The sequence below is a fragment of the Musa acuminata genome, chromosome BXJ1-11 (genome assembly GCF_036884655.1).
Source record: "Musa acuminata AAA Group cultivar baxijiao chromosome BXJ1-11, Cavendish_Baxijiao_AAA, whole genome shotgun sequence".
NCBI lineage: Eukaryota > Viridiplantae > Streptophyta > Magnoliopsida > Zingiberales > Musaceae > Musa > Musa acuminata.
Window position 1 is genome coordinate 33,023,481 of NC_088337.1, and position 18,577 is coordinate 33,042,057.

The window sequence follows — 18,577 nt, forward strand, 5'->3', positions numbered from 1 at the left end:
GACTGCTAAATGTTTGAAAAGAGCCTCAATGTCAGTGTCGTGAACTTTGGAAGCTATCTATCATGAGTTATTTCGTTCGAAGCTTCTTCGTGGCCACATTTTGACCTCACGATTCTTACCCTTCTACTAATGAGTATTCTTGACACCGAAAGATGCTGGTGGGGCAGACGTGGAACGATCGACCAATCTAATCGACTCGTATCGAGAGCCTTTCCATCTGATCGATAAACCTTCTCGCCTCCGATTGATGTGATCTCAAAATAATGATAATTATTATGTCATGGTTTATCTTTTATAGCAGGTCTCCCCTAGTCACGAGCGGTGAAAAATAATATTCTAAATAACAAAATATATTATCTAATATTTTCTATTCGATGGAGCAGATATTGACATGGGGTGGATCGATGGTCGAAAGTTTTTGTATTCTTCTATCGAGTAGGATACTGCACTGAAAATAAATAATTTTCTTGTCAATTCTATATCTATCCGATTCGTAAGCTGGATTATATTACGTGTCGAGTTAAAATAAATGAGTTCGAGTCATTTTCATTCGTTAGGAAATGATAAGTAGATATGTAAGCTCAAACATGACCGACGAATTGGCCATCCTAGCTAAGTATCAATCACATTTGATCAACAAATGATGGTCGGATATGGAGACATGTGACATCAATAGATCACAAGTGACCAAATGCTCAACCATCCAACTCCATGGTAAGCATAGTCAAATGATGAGGGCTTTTGGAGTGGTGAATATCATGCTAAGTCCTTGCCCAAAATGTTACAAGATTTCCTCTCACACCTAGTGATTTCTATGTAATTATTCCTGGACCACGTATAAAAATGATCTTAGGGTATATATTTGACACATTGATTTCTTTAAGCTCCTTAGCTAGCCTAATTGGTCCAACTAGATTTGAATTTTTTTATTTCAAAAACTAACTTGATCATTAGATAGGCATCGACATAGTTGGCACACTATGTGATAACTCTAAAACAAGCCTTGGTTGGATCTAATTCATTCTCAAATCCTTGCAATATAATGGAGGAACCCATCCCCCCAAGGCTTTCGAATGCCAATCTTAGGAGGGAAATTCTAATCCAACATAACACATAGTGGTTGCCTTTATTTCTCAAATGATACTGTTTTGAGTGGCATACTCCCTCATGTTTTGTACTTTTCAAATAACACTCCAAGGTACTATTAGGGAATGGTTCTCTAAGTTATCCCCGAAATCAATTTCCTCCTTTAGATAGCTTACGATAGAATTTGAGTTAAACTTCATTAGCTATAAGTTACCAAAGAAATTGATTAGATCTAGGAAATGGACGAGGAATCCCTCGCCAGTTAGACCAAATGGTTTAACAATGAGGTCAGGTTAGTGGCTGATCTAAGCTCATCTATTCTCATCAATGCCTATATCAACGATCCTCAAGTCTCTAAGTTATTTTATTCAGTTATCATAAGACTAGCGGTCACTTTCCTAAAGTTATTGCAAAAGGTCGATCGTCACATTGTGATAGAGTTGGTGATTGATTGCGAAGAAAAGAAACATTGAACTCGGGAGGCCTCTAAGGGAAGAAAGGAGTTCATGCTTAGAAAACTTAGAGCGCCCCGTAATGCTAAACCGAGGGAAGATCGGACACCCCCTCGTAGAAAAGTTACTCCGTTGAACATGTCATATATTGACGTATTCATACAGATAAGAGAAAGACTTGCTTTGCACCCCTCACATATTATGGGTTTCTCCAACTCATTGAAGCTGCTCAAAATACTATCGCTTCTATTAGTCGGATGACGATGGAAGTGACAATGCCTGATGCAGCAATTGGATGATGTTGCCCTTCCTAGCTCCCATTGTCTCGGGAGTTATTAGGAGCTTGGGAGGATGAGGGGGCTTCGAACCCTCTTCGATGCTAGTTGGGCGATGGTGATGACGGTGGTGGTGCGATGATAGTAGGATGTTTGCCGAGGCATGCCTCAACAACAATTGTTTAGTCCTGATTGTTTGTTGTTGGATGAGCCATTTTGGTACTTCCAAATGAGACTCATCCCTCCTTTGAGTCCGAGCCGCCACCTCAGCTCTCCTAGTTGGGGGACGTTTGTTGGTCCCTCTTCCTCCCTCGACATTAAGGGGCTTCAAACACTTCTATAGAGCAAAACACATTACCACGTATATCCAATTTTGCATGAAAAAAACATGTTAACTCAAATCCTACTTACAAAAGGAAAATGAGGGGAAGTTTCAGATAATGATCATGAGGATTAGGGTTGATCTTAGCTTTACTGAGCCAAGTTACGCTCATTTGCAATATGATCATGGATTCAAACAAAACGACTGATAATTGACGTTGTTACTCCTAATTCGACTTGCTCAGCCTCGAAATTCAATTCTAAATCTTCCCAGTGGACTATGTCAAGTCGATGGGCCACCCCCTCTACGAAGGAACAAAAAAGTATCTCTTTTTTAAAAGCTTTGTTAGAAGAGGTTGCTCGCACAACCTGTGCCCCAACTGGTTAAATGGTTAATCATGCGGTCTAAGTTCCAACCAATCAAACAACAATGCACAACTCATAGGCCAAGCGTATAGTTCAACAATGCACAACCCATGGGCTAAGTGTGTATTTTGATGACGTATAGCTAATGGGTTAAATGTACATTTCGATAACGCATAGCACATGGGCCAACGTGCATTTTGACTAGTTCAACTATATTTGAATTTCTAATCTTGAGAACTGACTTTATTATCGAACAAGCATTGATTAGAAATACCTCAAACTCAATTTTGTAGGATCGACAAATCATCGCAAAACATAGCTCTAGAACGAGCCTATGTCGTATACGATTTATCTCTCTATCTCAACAATCCGAATCGGCCTTCACATGTAAATATAAAAATAGTAGCTCAAATCCGATATAAAATAAGCTTCATTATCTAGGTAATTAATATGATTTAAATAAATATAATGAATTGATAGGTACCAACTCACCGTCATCCCCAATCTCGCCACTTCAAATTGTCCGACCGAGCTGCAATTTGCGGTCGATCTGCTACCTAAAACTCTCCACCCGTCATGCGATGGTGGATACAGGTCGACATCAAGCCTCCGCATCACCGTTAAATCGAAGTCTGCGCTTACGATCGAAGTCTTCGCACGATCATTCACGCAGTCCACTCACTCGCCTCAACCAATTGCTGCTCGCTCCCTCCGCAACGCCACCCGAGGCAGTGATTGGCTAGCCTCGTCCATCTCAGCAGCCACATCAGAGTCCTCAATCCTCCTCTACAAACTTACGAGATGGGATACGCCACATGAATCCGGCGCACAAAGACCGCGCAGATAGACGTCGTAATCGCAGTCGTTGTCGTCGTGTCCCTCGTCGTGGTTGGCGTCATGTCTCGACGAAAGGCTGCCACCGAAACCTTGACCACTGTTGCGTGAGGCTGCCGCTTGGCCTCTTCCGCACACAGGATAAACTTAAAAGGCGCATCCAACCAGAATCCAACAAGACCCTAATCTAAAATCTCCCGGCGGATTCGGTCGATGTTTGGTCGGGTTCTTCTTCTTCTTCTTCTTCGAACGAGTGGCTTGTGGTGGCATCGAGTCCCACATTTTTTATACCCTCGTCGTCCCCACCACCGGGCCTCTGAGGGCTCACCACATACTTATATTCTCCAGAATCTTCTCTCACTTTCTGGCCACAATCGGATTTGTCCTCCCAAAGGACGAAGCAGCCACTCCTGCAATAGAGAAGGATCGTGCACATCGCACTGCAGACGCGGTTGCCGATAGTTCCGATGGTACTCACCGGCACACATCTAGCTTGGAGGAAGGATAGCTTGAGGGTGAGACCGGCACCGATCACGGTGAAGTACCTTCCATCCATAAAGACAGATGAGTGGGACAAGGACAAGATGAATGAGTACATAGAGATGATACACTCGTTGTATGTCCAACACTTGCCTGAGGCACAGAAGCCATCGGTCTAGGAGACGGGTAGAATTGTGTGCTCTTGATTACACCTTCGAGATGACGTGGTTATAGATGATTGTAATTGACATGCTCTCGTTCGCTGTCGGGTGTCTCACACTTCCATCTGCACTCAATAGGAAGAGTCTCAGTAGCTCGAGAGTCGGGCCAATGAAATAGAGATGCAACAATCAATTAATAAACCTTTCCTGCTTATCCTTTTTGTAACACCGAAATAGGTGTGTATGCATAAAAGGACCAGTGAATCTTAAAGATGGATTATAATTGAATGGATAAACCTGTGATTCCACGACAAAGTCACGAAAGACAAAGACAACAGAGTCTGATGTGATGTGAAAAATGTGGACATTTTAAATCCAAGAGTAGTCACAACATTCCTGATAGATTCATAGTAAATTATATCATCATCATTATATATATATATATATATATATATATACATCTTCAGATACTTGTTTCCAGCAGAAACTGAAGGCTGGTCACTCTCCAATACAAAGCATGATCTCAGTGACAGGCACCAGAAGAATAAACCTTAGAACATATATATAACATGTAAGTTTCACAAGGTTAATTGTTTCTTTAAAACTTGAATCATTCTTGGGAAGACTAGCCCATCCAATCCTAATATCAACATATGTAGGCTTTAAGAGAAGGCTTGCACCCCCACGCTCAGCAAAGTTCTACCAGCAACAACAACAACCAAAATAAGGCAAAACCAACAACCAGAGCTTAGGCACTATGTTATTATTTCTAACGAGTAGGACCATTTCTTATTCTACCCATTGGTTTTCATCTAAGAAGTTGAGTCTTAAGGTACAGCCAGAGCCAGATGGTTTCGTTCATCAGCCATGGAATTTCAGTTCACCATTCAGGTGTTCCTTCTTATTGGATAAGTTGCTGCACATTGTCTGCAAAATCAAACTGGTCATTACCTGTCTCTGGATCTTAGCAGTTGTTCAATCAAGTAATCTTGAAATGTCAGTGAACATAGTGGGCCTCGACACGTTCTGGTGATTCTTTGGTCTGATGCATCTTTTCGTTTGCTCCTGATGCCTCAACCATGCTCGTAGACGATTCTTTGACCTGGTGCATGCCCCGTTCTACTCCTAGGGACTCGATAACCTTTATGCTTAGATCTTCTGATGGAACATCCAAGATCATTTGAGATGTTTCTTTATTAACAGCAGCTAGGCCCAGAAAATCCTCAGCTTTCGCATCATCAACCACCACCTGCTGAGATGCAGCTGGTGCAGGTTCCTCATTGGCATCATTCAATGTGCTTTTGGGTAAAGTCTGGGGAATACAAGCTTGAACCTGCAAATCACGAGGGACATCAAGTTCAGTGTCAAAATCATTTGTTGCTACTTGATATGTAATGGCTGAGTATCCGCAACACTAGGTGCTACTTCATTTTTACTCAGCTGAGGAGCAGTGTGAGGAAGCCTAGAGGTTGCAGGTGATTGATTTACAGTTTTGAAAGGGGCAGCAGAAGACGTAGGTACAGCTTGCACTGGTACTGAAACAAGTGTCTCACTAAGCATTTCATCCACTGAAAAGGAGGTTCCATTTGGTGTTGCCACAGGGGCAAGCAACGGTGCAATATCATTCTCTGTTGAAACAGGAATACAGAGACGGGGATCAAACACCAAGCCCTTCAAGACATCTCCAGTATTGGCCACTCGAACAGTGAGCAGATATCCAGCATCAAAGGTTCCATCCAGAGTGCCACAAACTGCCTGGCCAAGTAGACCATTAGGTCCATGGCTTGAAGTGACAGTTGAATTAGCTCGTGTGGGGATAACTTGGGAGTGATGAACAGAATCGGCAATTGGACAAGCCTGAGCTGGAACAGCTTCGAGCCTATGACCAAGACAAGCTGATGGATTAGATCTAATAGTTGCTTGTGTTCCATAACAGAATCAAGTGTAATCGGTTTGCAAAAGCTTTGTGCTGTAGGTACCTTTGATGTTGTTGGCAACTAGGATTATCATAATCATGCTTTCGAGGACGACCACGTTTGCGCTTCAGAGGTAGGTTAGCTGGATCAACAGGGGTGATCTCTTGATTCTGTTGAGCCATGCTATCTCTGGCTGAGTTTATGCATCACACTGTCAGGTTAATTATTCCTTGAAACAGTGGAACCCACTTTTTAGTTAACTGTCAGCTCTTCTTCTGTAACAAAATTGCCCAGAAACATTTAAAAACTCACCAAGTACTTTCAAATTAAAGAACATGATCCAACCTCTGTTAGTCACATAAGACCATAGTTAACAAAAATTAAGCCAGCACATCATGCATGTTACGAACAAACAAAACATCACATATTGAACAAAGAATGGCTTCAGTTGTACTACACTACTACTGTTGTACAACTCCTAAGTAGAAAAACAAGTGCGACCATTTTCGCTTAGAATTAGTTTTGCTATGTAGGTTTCAGTCACAAAAAAAAAATCGTCGTCAAAAGATCTAACATTCCAAAATCATTCCAAATTAAGTTAAGGGGGCAAACAAAAAGGTCTTCATCGGTAGCATGTTTCTGGATGGGGAGCAATTTTGGAAACCAGCATGTCATATGCAATTTTTCCTTACTCATCGTTAAATAACAAAGCCTGCTAACCAACTATAGGAAAGCCAATGGAATTGCTAACAGGAATTTCACAAGTGAAATCCAACATTAATGTTTGCAAATATACTTTTTCCCTAACAAATTACTACTATAAACTCACATTGTTGTTGTGCCAAAAACCCAAAAATTATTGTATATTGGAAGGTGTGATTTGATTCTAAACTATGCATTGGTCACTTATACCTCTTAGGTAGGACATGGCCCGAGGGATTTGAACACTAAAAGTGAAATTGATTTTTTCCACCAAGTGTTTGGCCATGAGAATGAAATTTCAATTACCATTCCTGAAGAAATTCAATTCCTTTTCCAAAGCAAATTTCATTCCCAACAACTTCAGAAAATTGTTCTTCGCTGATTAAAAATGTCTTTGTTTGTATGTCAAAGTCACACCAACACAAACATGTACCTTACTAAACATTTTATTCATAATATATTAAAGTAATTAAAAATTTTAAAATTCAAATATAATTATTAAATTGAAGTACATCATTGGCATGCTTCTAATAGGGTAATACTAATTATACCAATACAGGAATAAACAGAAGATGAACTCCTTAAACACAAATTTAAAGAGTTGAAGAACCAAACATTTGGACAAAATTGGTTTTTCTTGTCACAATTCCAATATATTTCTAATTTGATTTTGATGATGTACCAAAGACACAACTTTTTTCTTCTCCAAAAGGAGAGTTGAGATGTTCTAATTAGGATTAGCAGATGATAAAGGGCAAACCATCATTGATTACTGATCATCATTAAACATGTGTTCGAATGAATATTTGTTAGTCCTTCCAAGTTATCATTTACAGTGTTCTTTTATAATTATGTGATAATTTGATAGTCATTTTCTTTTAGATTTGCAGTATCATTTGACCTGCCTTCGTCAAATAGTATATCCTACCTTGGTCAAAAACAAATATTGCCCTCCAACTTCTGGTTATGTCTTAGTAAAACCAACAGATTTGTATATTAGTATTATAGGGGTAAAGAATGAAAGAAATATTTGCTTTGGGGTATTAAATGATACATCTTTGCTTTCGCAACACGCATTTCGAACAAGCTCGACAGTCCACATTTCTGTTTTTAAGTTTTAATTTATGGAAGTGAAAAGAAACAATTTTCATAGTAAACCAACTTCCTATCACATGTATAAGTCCCTAAAAATTGGTCTTAACCATTCGAAACCCCAAACGTGTAGAAACCCTCATGTAATTAATACAGATCCACAAAAGAGGGGAAGATTTTGCCCATGTTTCCGAGTCGATACACTACCCAAACTAAGAAATCAAAACCGAACCCTTTCATCTCCACCAAATCCAAAAGCCATTGAAGGAGAAGCAAAAGGATCAACCTTTAGCCGGGAAAAATTCTCATTTTGGACATAAAAAATGGTTTTTTTACCGATTCGAGACAGATAGAATTTTGTTGGATTGAGAAAAAGAAAACCTAACTCACATTTCTCCTGCTCGGTCATTCGGCCGAATCCCACGAAGAACAAACCGGCCAAGAGACGGGACAGCACCGAGAGGGAAGAGGACGAGCACCACAACCAGATCACGCCCCAAGAGCTGAAGAGAAGAGGAACCCTAGATCCCTTTCCCTCTATGCTTTCCCTCACTTTCAGTCTCCGTCGCTCGCTCGCGGGCTGGCTTTCGCAGTGAGATCAGTTTCGGCAAGGGAGGATATATGTCTTAACATGAGGTGGTGGGAGAGGGAGCGAGTTAGGGAGGAAAAGCTCGCGTCCATCAATGGCGTCTCGGTCGCATTAAAACACGACATTCCCCGCCACCCACGGCAGTGCAGCACGAATCAAGAGGCTTTCTCGAGGCTCGGCGGCCGTCAGATCTGTCGGCTTGCCCACGCGCTCCGCCCTGATGGCCGCACGACGCAGTGGCTGCCTTTGATCCGACTAATAAGCACCCTCCAAAAAAAAACACGGAATAACAAAAAAATATATAAAAAAGAAGAAGAAAAAGGGTGGGACAAAATAACTGAGAATTATATAAAATCGGATACGCATGATTTAGTCTAAAACTATATTTGTTTATATTCTTATCAAAGTGGGATATAAATTCTATCGAATTTTCACTCGTGATTTTCTATAAAAGGAGGTCTTAACATTCAAGATATTTATATTTCTAAAATATCTTTTCAAGCCTACTTATCTAATAGCCTTTGGATTAGTTTTGTTAAGATCGATTGAATTCATGAGATTTATGAATTATGTTAATATGTATTTTATTCCCTTTCCGAAGCGAAGTACTTTCGAGGGTAAACATAACCCAACGGATTTACAAGTTTTTGTTTCTCTCACTTCTCAATATGAGATTAAATATTATTATCAGTTTACTCCCTTCCAGGAGTCAAAGGTGAAAGGTGGAGATTCAGATTTTCCTTGATATTATCAATCAGAGATCGACACGATCGAGTTTTGTCCCAAAGGCATAAAATCATCCAAGTGGCTCCCGTGATGGTTGAGAGAGGCGATTGCTATAGGGAGTGAGGTGACCAGGGGGGGTCCGAGGTGATCTTGGTGGCTCTGTTGTAGACTCTATCCTCCTTAGGGATCCTGTATAATGGTCGATATTTAGTGAATTTTCCGACATAATCCATCCGATGATTAAATTAATTTTTCATAGAGTGTGTGAAGACTAGAGAGTACAAAGTGTGGAGAGTCTAATCCCTGCTTAGACATCAAGGGCTGGTTCTTATACCTAGAAAGCATGACGACCATGATCAACAAGTGATTGATCTATGTATCCTTCATTTTTGTGGACGGTTGATTCGTACAACCTCTTATTACCCATCGTTTTCCGAGAGCGACAAGTGGGGGCATCGCCTACCAATCCTAACAATTAACAAAGTTAGCATCAAAGCTTAACGAGAATGAATCCTTTTATCCTTCAATCTTAGCATCAAAGCTGTCGTTGCTACTTCTTTTTTGATGCTTTGGTACGCTCGAAACAGTGCTGTCTTTGACGACTGCAAACCTACCCCCACAGGTTCTATGTAGTAGAAGAATCCTTGCTTCTATGAGGAATTATAATCCTCTCCACTCCACTCCTCTGAGAACAGCCATGAGGGTGGCTTGGAGTTTGTCCTCCGAAATAATGATGGCTCTTGTATTCTGGATGAATGCAGGTTTATCCAAGATCGGAACATACCATATTGCAAGGCAACTACTCGTTCTGGAGGGTCTCATAGCTGCTATTCAACAAGGCGTGCAATCCATCCACATTGAATCCGATTCCAAAATCCTTGTAGATATACTTGCCGACAAGTCCTCATCGCCCTGGAGAATTCGAAACATTGTTGGCAACATCTTTTGTTGACTCTGATCTTTTACTGCTTACTCTTTCAACCATATTTTTCGTGAGAGAAACAAAATAGCGAATTGGCTGATCTTATCTGGAGTGATGTTGTGTCATCTGAGCTCTCATCTTTGTTAAGCCCATATATTTTGTGTTATACTTTATATATATATAGTTTATATATATATAGGGAGAGAGAGAGAGAGAGAGAGAGAGAGGGTGGAGGAAGCTAAACTTAGGTTCAACCTCTGTAAAAGCTAAATAGAGAAGAATGAACCGCGACCATCGTTTTCTTTGCACTTCCAACGATCCAAAATTAACAGAGACAAAGTCCTCACAAATCCTACATCCGTCTTTGTTTCATTCTTTCGTTCCTGGGACTTGGTTCTTCGTTGTTTGTTCTGGTTCCGTCCCAGCATTCCTTCACCTGAGTGGACCGACTCTTGGGTCGATCCACAGGGTATACTCTTCAATTTACTTGTGTTTGAGGCTTCGGCGAGCAACTCATACAAGAGGTCGATGGGTTGCTTCTGCTGTTTCAATTCATCCGATGTGCAAGAGGAGCCCACCGAGGAGGAAGAAGGAAGAGAAAGGAACGCGCTGGCCTCCCTTGTCAACAACCTTGCCATTGAATCGGGTGTGTGTTCATCTTCACTTTTCGTTGATTCATTGCCAACAAATTAGATAGCTTTGCGGCATTGTGCAAGAAACAATTTGCCCAAATGTTCAGAACAATTCCGACCATATGTTTGATTTTGACGTGGTTTGGGTAAAGACTTCATATTGTTTGGATTGAATTGGTGCAGATACCCAGAAGCATATATCTGTAGCCGAAGAGCTCTTGCGGATAGGCAATGGCAACAATTCTACTCGAGTTTTCACGTTCGATGAACTCTCAGCTGCAACCAACAACTTCAAGGCAGAATGCCTTCTTGGCGAAGGTGGATTCGGTAGAGTCTACAAAGGACACCTCGAGGACACAAACCAAGTAATGCGTGATCACCTTCTTCTTCTTCTTCTTCTTCTTCTACTACGACTACTACTACTACTACTACTACTTCGTAAATCCAAGCAATCGATAGCTTTCGATGACCGCCGGATTCATCTCCTGCAGGATATAGCTGTCAAGCAACTCCAGAGGAATGGCTTACAGGGAAACCGAGAGTTCCTTGTCGAAGTGTTGATGCTCAGTCTCCTACATCACCCAAACCTCGTCAATCTCATTGGTTACTGTGCCGATGGAGATCAAAGAATTCTGGTTTACGAGTGCATGCATTTGGGCTCACTGGAAGATCATCTTCTCGGTAAGCCATCTCCTGATCCATTCCAGCAAGAGTCGTCGTGAATGACCACTGGAAATTTCTGCAGATCTTTCCTCAAACAAGAAGCCGCTGGATTGGAGTACAAGAATGAAAATAGCAGAAGGTGCTGCTAGAGGCTTGGAGTACTTGCACGACATAGCAAACCCACCCGTGATCTACAGGGACTTCAAAGCATCTAACATTCTTCTGGATGAGGAGTACAACCCGAAGCTATCTGACTTTGGCCTGGCCAAGGTTGGACCAGTCGGAGACAAGAGTCACGTTTCGACAAGGGTGATGGGAACCTACGGCTACTGTGCTCCCGAGTACGCATTGACGGGGCAATTAACGAAGATGTCTGATGTTTACAGCTTCGGCGTCGTGTTTCTGGAGATCATAACAGGAAGGAGAGCCATCGATACATCGAGACCTTCGAACGAGCAGAATCTTGTTCACTGGGTAAGAATAATTCATTTCATGTTTTAGCTGTGCCTAAGCCAAATGCCCAACTTTCTTGGACTGAAAGCTCGATCCGGTGCTCTTGTGCAGGCAGAGCCACTGTTTAAAGACAAGAAGAGGTTTGTGGAAATGGCGGACCCATTGCTGGAAGGGAATTACCCACTGAAAGGCCTCTACCAAGCTCTTGCAGTCGCAGCAATGTGCCTACAAGAGGAAGCCAGCAATCGTCCACTGATCAGTGATGTTGTGACCGCTCTGGAGTATCTGTCCAGTCCACCAAATGAAGCTTCTCAAAGCTCCAAAGAATCTTTCTCGCGGAGCCTATCCTCTCAAGATTCAGCAGAAGAAAAAGATTCAGCTAATGATGGCGGGGGCGAAGCTCAATCGAAGTTGGAAGGTGAAGAAACCCGTAACTCGTTGAGATTCAAGGAAGAAAACATCGAACGCATCTGACACACGCATGAATGCTTCAGAAACAGAGCCGACAGCTGTATCTTGCATTGTAAAGCTCAATTATTCTAAGATGCTTAAAAATAGATCTCTTTTCTTATCTTCGTTATTGTCGATGATTCGGCGAATGCATCAAGGATCCTCCTATTCAGTAAGACAACCTCGTATGCAGCTGTGGAAATAAATGCGAGAACGATTCTGTCGTTCATCAGTTATGTAGTGAATACCACCACCCATGTCAATCAATGCAAACAAGCGAGTGAAACGAAGGAACTAAATGAAAGCAAATTAACATAAGCTCTTCATATTAAAAGGGTGGCGTAGCACAGAATCTTTCAACCAGCACCACAAGAACAACACAAAACACAAGATAAAATGGTGGGAAATGAGAGAGTATATGCTTGTTCCATGGAGAGAGAGAGAAAGAGAGAGAGGGGGGGGTAAAATTCCAGCAAAATCCTAGAGGTGGTAGTCCTGAAACGAGGGGAAGTCAATGCCCGAACCAACCTTTCCTCGCATGGTGGTGGTGGAGAGTGCCTACGGGGTATTGAGTTGCTCCGAGGCCGCCAAACCAACACTACGCTGCAGGGTAAGTCTGAGGTGCGTTCTTGACTTCCCACAATTGATGCTCCAAACTCCACCCTTTCTTCTGCACATCAAAGCATCATCATGCACCAACGAATGTAATACTTCAGAGACAACAAACCATGGATTATGCGGATGGAAAAGGTCACTCACGCATATCTTGTGTATTCTTCAGGCTCAGTGGGCACTTTCGCCTCCAGCTGAAGCCTTGATCCGTTCAACAGTGCATGCGATGAGGCTGTTGACTGTTGCGACTGATCCAAGAGACAGCTTGGCCGTCGGAGCCGAGTCGACAAGGATCTGAAATGCTACAGTCAAGAGGGAGCCGCCTGATCCGACGCCGTCCACCATTTCGCCGCCTTGTCCTCCACATGGCCCGTCCGGGAGGATGGCGAAACCTGACGGCAGGAGCGCGACGTAGTCAGGATCGCCACCGTTAAGCACCACGTTCATGGCGATGACATCCACCGGGGCGTAGATCACGTAGGAGCCCGTTGAGTCTGTGCAGCTCTCTTGCAGTATCAGCATGTTGCTCTGGCTTGAGTTCGTGCTCTGCGATCGCCCGTCATGCAATTTAGAGAACGATCACCCAGTCTGTATGGTGTAGCAACATACGACTACAAATACCAATACACTCACATTGACGCGTAGCAGGGAAACACAGTTTCCATGGTCTCGGCCATTAGCGATGTGAGCCATTTCTTGAACACCACCACCATTTGAGAGGATATCCCACTGTAAATGCATGAACAAAACCAAGAAGTGACGTGTGCTCGCATAGTTCGGATCTCAGAAGCATACGAGGCATACCTCGCTGCGAGAGCTTTCATCACGTAGGAAGTCGAACACCCTCTTCGGTGGGACAGGAAGCCAGAAGGATGTGGCCGCATTAAGAACAATACCAGGAGGCCTTCCAGGATCGTCTACGCTCTTTCTCGTCATAACCCTCACATCCTCTGCACCACTACCGGACAGTGTAGTCCATTGATGTGAAGCTGAGCCACCGACACCGCCACAGAAGCTTATCACCATTCTCTCAGCTAGCTTCAACATGCTTTTCCTGCCTTCTGGAGTAGTGATCACTGTATGTACGTATATTCCGTGGAGAAGAAGAGAACATCGAATTGGCTAAGATTAGAAACTCGCACATAATGACAATATCAACGATCATATGAAATGGGAGCAGCGGAAAGTTTTACCGCCGATGTCTCCAGAGGGTATGTTGCTAGCCATCACACTCGCTAGGCGCTCACATTGCCTATCCAAGGTACTGACCCACCTCTTTGCACCAAATGCCAGACCTGAGTTCACCAAGGGCCTGTAGATATTATGCACAGACCTATCGTCCACTTCGACATGTTCCACCCAAGTAACCTGTGGAACGGGAAAACAACTCCTAAGAACAGTCGATCAACATGTTAGCGTTGGATTTCTAATCTTCCTGATTGTTCTTCACCTTTGAGTAGCCATTGGGCATTTCTTGAATCAGGCAGCCGGATGGCCTTCTTCGGCATCGCAGGACTGGGCTGGGGCGCAAGCTGTCCAAGGAAACATCAACCACCGCCCAAGTTCCATCCGCGTGCTGCTTGCAGTACCTGACGAACAAGCTCTCCCGAGTTGGAACAAGCGGAGATGGAACTTGGAATTCTGCTGACATCTGAGGATTCAAAGATGGGAGGATATTATGCTTCAGCACAGAGTGAGTCCTTCGGAAGTGTATAACGTCGATCAAGAAGAACAGATCATAGCTCTTCATGAGCTCAGTGGAATATGGCAGATGCAGTTTCCCAGGTAAAAGATTTCGTATAAGACTATGTCTCGCCACAAAGAAGATGCAATCTTACACGTATGAACTAAAACCGCTTTAAATTCAAGAGAAATTTGGAAATAGATCGAGAAAATAAGTGAAGGTAGAACATTGGGCAAAAGAAATATACCACTTGCAGAGCTCCATTGTAATTGCCAGCCACTCCAGTCGATAATACTTCGAGTGTTAATGCTCTCGACACAATGCCCGAGAACACATTTGCCCATTGATTCTGTAAACCATCAAAAGAGTTATGAGAACAGAGACATGAAATCCCAGCATCAGAAGAGCAAACCTTTAACCCTTCGTAATCCATCCTACTTAGTTAAACCACGACTTCCCGTACCACGTCCATGAGTATCTCGACAACATGCATCTGGTTCATGATCACCACCGCAGTCTCGCGCGACGCCTCGGACTTCAGCCCCAGAAGTTTCGGCCCAATCCCTCTGGGGAACGTTCTGACGTACTCGTCTTCGTTGAGAGTCTCGGCTGCGCCATCGAGACCCGGAATCCAGAGTGGCTCACTGAGCTGCGCCATCCTGATGAGCTCCTCCATGGCGGCCACGGCGAGCTCGATGACCACGGGCTTCTCGATCTCCGGCAGCCCTGACACGCTCCTCAGTAACTGCCCGGCTCCGAACATCTCACTCCCAATCCCCTGTTGCACCCCCAAACCTCCGACGCCGAGGTCCAATGGTGAACGTGAAGGGATGGCGGGAGAAAGGAGCGGGTACGACGCCACTGGCTTACCCACGTATTTAGCTGCTATCCCTGATATCCTATCGATCTGTCAAAGCATGGGAAGAGCAGTTGCAATTCACATACCTAGCGCAAAGCATCATAAATCTCATAATGGGGGGTGAAGAGCAGTTACTTCTTCTCTCAGCCGAACATTTTCGATCCTGAGGTTGTGTTCGTCGAAGGACATTTCTCCAAGAGCAGCAGGCCCGCCACAGTTTGGGCATGAAGCATTGCTGAGGGCCTCCTTGTACCTTAAGTTGTCGGCACGAAGCTTCTCGTTATCGGCTCGTAGCTGAGAGTTCTCCTGCCGCTCGTGTTGATTCTATGACAACGGGAGGAGAAGTTTAAGAGCAGTGTTAAGCAGCATGTGATAAGAGACTAAGACGATGGCAATAACGTGAGGGAATAGGATAATGGGCCAGGAGAAAACGTGGTCAATGGCCGACATGCAGTTTGAGCTAAGTAAATGTCCTTAATGGTTATTGAAGTCGTAGGAAAACACCTTCATTTGGGTGCGCTTGTTCTGGAACCAAAACTTGACTTGGAGAGGTTCCAGCCCAAGCTGCCGGCTCAGCTCATTTCTCTGCTTGTCATCCGGGTGAGGGCATTCCTTGAAGAAACTGCAAGAAATGTGAGTGCAATATGTCAAGAACAGGACAGAGAAACAACAATTAACATAAAAGAATTGGCATAAGGAAGTGATTGAGAAAGAAAACAATCAAAAGACAAGGTCTTGTTGTTTTAATCTTCTAAGTAACTGTCCTTTGTGTTGGTATCTTGTGCAAGGAGAGTGATGAGAGAATTACGCCTCCATTTCTTGGATTTGATGCTGTGTGTGGCGATGGTAGCGTTTCTTCCTAGGGCGCTGGTTTTGGTCCTGATCATCGCCGGAAGCGCCCTCAATGTTCTCGCTGCATGACTTGCTCTCGAAGTCGTCCTCTCGAGCCCTTGCCATCTCGCTCTCTGCGGTGGTGGCCTGTGCGATCTCCACAAACTGGTTATGATGTTGGTGCTGGAGTGGGATTTGCTGCCCTTCTAACAAGTTTGGCTACAAAAGCAGCCACAAAGGCTCCTTCAGTCCTCGTATTTCGACAAGAAATTGAATTCAATTAATCGAATGTTGTGACCAGTGTGATGAATTTGGAAAAGGTGCAAAGGTGAAATAGAAAGGAGGTTGGGATAAAGGAGTGCCGTCGATCAATCGTTAAGCAAGGTTTGATGTCCGAAGGTGTTTCTGTAGATCAAGTGTGGACAAGTGCATATAAGAAGATTGGTGAGAGGGGATGAACAAACACAAAACTGGTTGATGTATTCTGTAGAGAGAGAGAGTCTCTTTTTCCTATCTCCTGTCGAAGAGACGAAGGATAGAAAGATTTAAAGAACTGGAAGACAAAGATTAAGTGGAAAACGAACAAAAGGACTCAAACTTGTGCAACTGTAATCCTTTCACTACTCACCTTATCTTTACAGACCTCGACAAAGCTCTTACCACAACAAGATGTGCAAGAAGAAAGAGTACTGATCTGCTGACCTGGCTGAGCGACAACACCGACGACGAGCCATAACCGGTGCCGGTGTTCCTCCCGATCATGGATGGTGGTTGCCTTGCTGGTATCATCAGCCCCACAGGCATATTTCACTCATTCAAACCCTAATTCTTCCCCCCCTCCACTTCTCTTTCTCTCTCCCTTTGTGTATATATGTCTCTCAATCTCGATGAAGATGATAAAAAGGTGTCTTACTAGCAGACTGCGGATTGGACTCAACTTGGGTCTCCAAAGTCACAAGTTTCAGAAAAAAATAGGAGAGAGAGCAGAGAGAAATGGCTTTTTAACATCAAGAAACGTGACAACCAAGGGATAGATGGAATGTGAGTAGCCAATATCACTGAGATCTAGTCATAGGACATGAACGCTCTCTCTTCTCTCTCTCTCTCTCTCTCTCTCTCTCTCCTCCTCCTCCTCCTTTGTTTTCTACGTCAGGAAGAGAGCAAACAGAAGAGAGCAGGACTTAGTGCATGCGAGGAAGAGGAAGAGGTGGCTTCAGGGAAGAAAGCACCGGGAGAGAAGCCATTAGATCAGGGACGGGAAGGAGATCTGGACAAGAGGAGGGCAAGGGATAGGGAAGAAGGAGAAAAGGGAACAGGTGGAGAGGAAGTGATGAGGATGAGTTATTGCAGAGCGCATTGAGATGGTGCAATTGCATTTATTGAGAGGATGGTGTTATTAGGGTAGAGAGAGAAAGAAAGCGAGAGAGAGAGAGAGAGAGAGCAAATGTGTGCTTTAAATTTTTTTCCACTGGTTGAGTATAAGGTGAAAGAGACGATTGGTGGATATACCAACCTATAGAGATTACTAAGTTTAAGACATGTAACATACTGTATCATTTGCTCTTAGTAGTTTTCTTGTTGGATGTGTGCAGTCCTAAGAATAACGATACTCTGGTAATGAAACAGAAGAATATTTGGACCTACGTATGCATTCATCATACTTTTTCTCTCTTTGCTTTGCAAATATGTGCCCCCAAAAGATTACTTCCATGTCATGCAAAGAGTTCTATCTGCACACCGAATGACTTGGAAATAACAGTTTCATTTTGGAGATTATTGTTTGTTCTCATTCAGAGGATAAACTTTTCGTTCACTTGTTCTCACCATTAACTAGATATGTTCATAGAATTGACCATTGACGAAATGGAGAGCCAACAGAGTTTCTTCATCATCGGTTGGGTTGCCCTAGGAGTGAGCCAAGGCTCTTCCTGTCAGGGCAGAGCGATGCTGAACCATGGCACAAACCCTAAGATCTCCAACCTTCATGATGGCGGAGTGGTCGGGTGGGGTTGACTGGGTTTTCTCATTTTCCCACTGAGAAACACCTCCCCAACTCCCCCTATTAAATGAGCTTGTGCCCTATTCCCTGTCTTCAATTTCTCCTGCGAGGAGCCCTCCTCTCTTCCCCTCCAACGCCTCGCATTTAATGGCTCTGATCGCCACTGCTTGGGTTGCGATAGTGTGAAGGAGAGAGAAGATAGAGGGGAAGCGAACTCGAAGGCTTTAATGCGTTCATGCCGCGTTCGCATACGCATGTACATGTAAATGACAAGTTCTTCTTTGCTTCTTAGACAGAAGAGAGAGAGAGAGAGAGAGAGAGAGAGAGAGAGATGGCTCGAAGATATTGGACTCGAAAGAGAGACCCTAAAGCTTGGTAACGCAAAAGGGAGTGGGACCGAGGAGTTGCGAGGGATGACATGCATGTCTTGGCGTTTGCGTAGAAAACTACGTGGGACAAAGTCAAAAGATAC

General features: G+C 43.5%; 3 protein-coding genes across 3 annotated transcripts; 1 reads left to right on the forward strand and 2 right to left on the reverse strand.

Moving 5' to 3' along the window:
• Positions 1-4,514: 4,514 nt before the first annotated feature.
• Positions 4,515-8,379, reverse strand: LOC103972440 (uncharacterized). The gene is made up of 4 exons (XM_009386783.3): positions 8,076-8,379; positions 5,955-6,166; positions 5,464-5,854; positions 4,515-5,308 (listed from the first exon to the last, which is right to left on the reverse strand). Exons 2-4 carry the CDS (start codon positions 6,071-6,073, stop codon positions 4,973-4,975), a joined length of 846 nt encoding a protein of 281 aa, XP_009385058.2. The 5' UTR covers positions 6,074-6,166; positions 8,076-8,379; the 3' UTR covers positions 4,515-4,972.
• Positions 8,380-10,450: 2,071 nt separating this feature from the next.
• LOC135597794 (probable serine/threonine-protein kinase PBL23) lies at positions 10,451-12,242 on the forward strand. Its single transcript, XM_065091270.1, has 5 exons — positions 10,451-10,568; positions 10,738-10,919; positions 11,046-11,235; positions 11,300-11,691; positions 11,782-12,242. Exons 1-5 carry the CDS (start codon positions 10,451-10,453, stop codon positions 12,142-12,144), a joined length of 1,245 nt encoding a protein of 414 aa, XP_064947342.1. The 3' UTR covers positions 12,145-12,242.
• A 177-nt stretch (positions 12,243-12,419) lies between these two features.
• LOC103972441 (homeobox-leucine zipper protein ROC2-like) lies at positions 12,420-17,435 on the reverse strand. Its single transcript, XM_009386784.3, has 12 exons — positions 16,809-17,435; positions 16,084-16,325; positions 15,780-15,897; positions 15,411-15,599; positions 14,880-15,323; positions 14,664-14,765; positions 14,183-14,383; positions 13,926-14,100; positions 13,537-13,808; positions 13,366-13,461; positions 12,880-13,278; positions 12,420-12,790 (listed from the first exon to the last, which is right to left on the reverse strand). Exons 1-11 carry the CDS (start codon positions 16,908-16,910, stop codon positions 12,904-12,906), a joined length of 2,316 nt encoding a protein of 771 aa, XP_009385059.2. The 5' UTR covers positions 16,911-17,435; the 3' UTR covers positions 12,420-12,790; positions 12,880-12,903.
• Positions 17,436-18,577: the final 1,142 nt, after the last annotated feature.

What these genes read in the sequence shown, in the direction of transcription:
- LOC135597794 (XM_065091270.1), top strand. Translation starts at nt 10,451, where the DNA reads ATGGGTTGCTTCTGCTGTTTCAATTCATCCGATGTGCAAGAGGAGCCC. An exon ending in ACCTCGAGGACACAAACCAA is followed by an intron (nt 10,920 to 11,045) that starts GTAATGCGTGAT and finishes CATCTCCTGCAG; the next exon opens with GATATAGCTGTCAAGCAACT. An exon ending in AGCAGAATCTTGTTCACTGG is followed by an intron (nt 11,692 to 11,781) that starts GTAAGAATAATT and finishes GCTCTTGTGCAG; the next exon opens with GCAGAGCCACTGTTTAAAGA.
- LOC103972441 (XM_009386784.3), bottom strand. Translation starts at nt 16,910, where the DNA reads ATGCCTGTGGGGCTGATGATACCAGCAAGGCAACCACCATCCATGATC. An exon ending in ACAAGCGCACCCAAATGAAG is followed by an intron (nt 15,600 to 15,779) that starts GTGTTTTCCTAC and finishes CCGTTGTCATAG; the next exon opens with AATCAACACGAGCGGCAGGA. An exon ending in TTTCCCTGCTACGCGTCAAT is followed by an intron (nt 13,279 to 13,365) that starts GTGAGTGTATTG and finishes GGGCGATCGCAG; the next exon opens with AGCACGAACTCAAGCCAGAG.
- LOC103972440 (XM_009386783.3), bottom strand. Translation starts at nt 6,073, where the DNA reads ATGGCTCAACAGAATCAAGAGATCACCCCTGTTGATCCAGCTAACCTA. An exon ending in AGTTGCCAACAACATCAAAG is followed by an intron (nt 5,855 to 5,954) that starts GTACCTACAGCA and finishes TCTTGGTCATAG; the next exon opens with GCTCGAAGCTGTTCCAGCTC. An exon ending in CTGCTGCCCCTTTCAAAACT is followed by an intron (nt 5,309 to 5,463) that starts GTAAATCAATCA and finishes CGTGATTTGCAG; the next exon opens with GTTCAAGCTTGTATTCCCCA.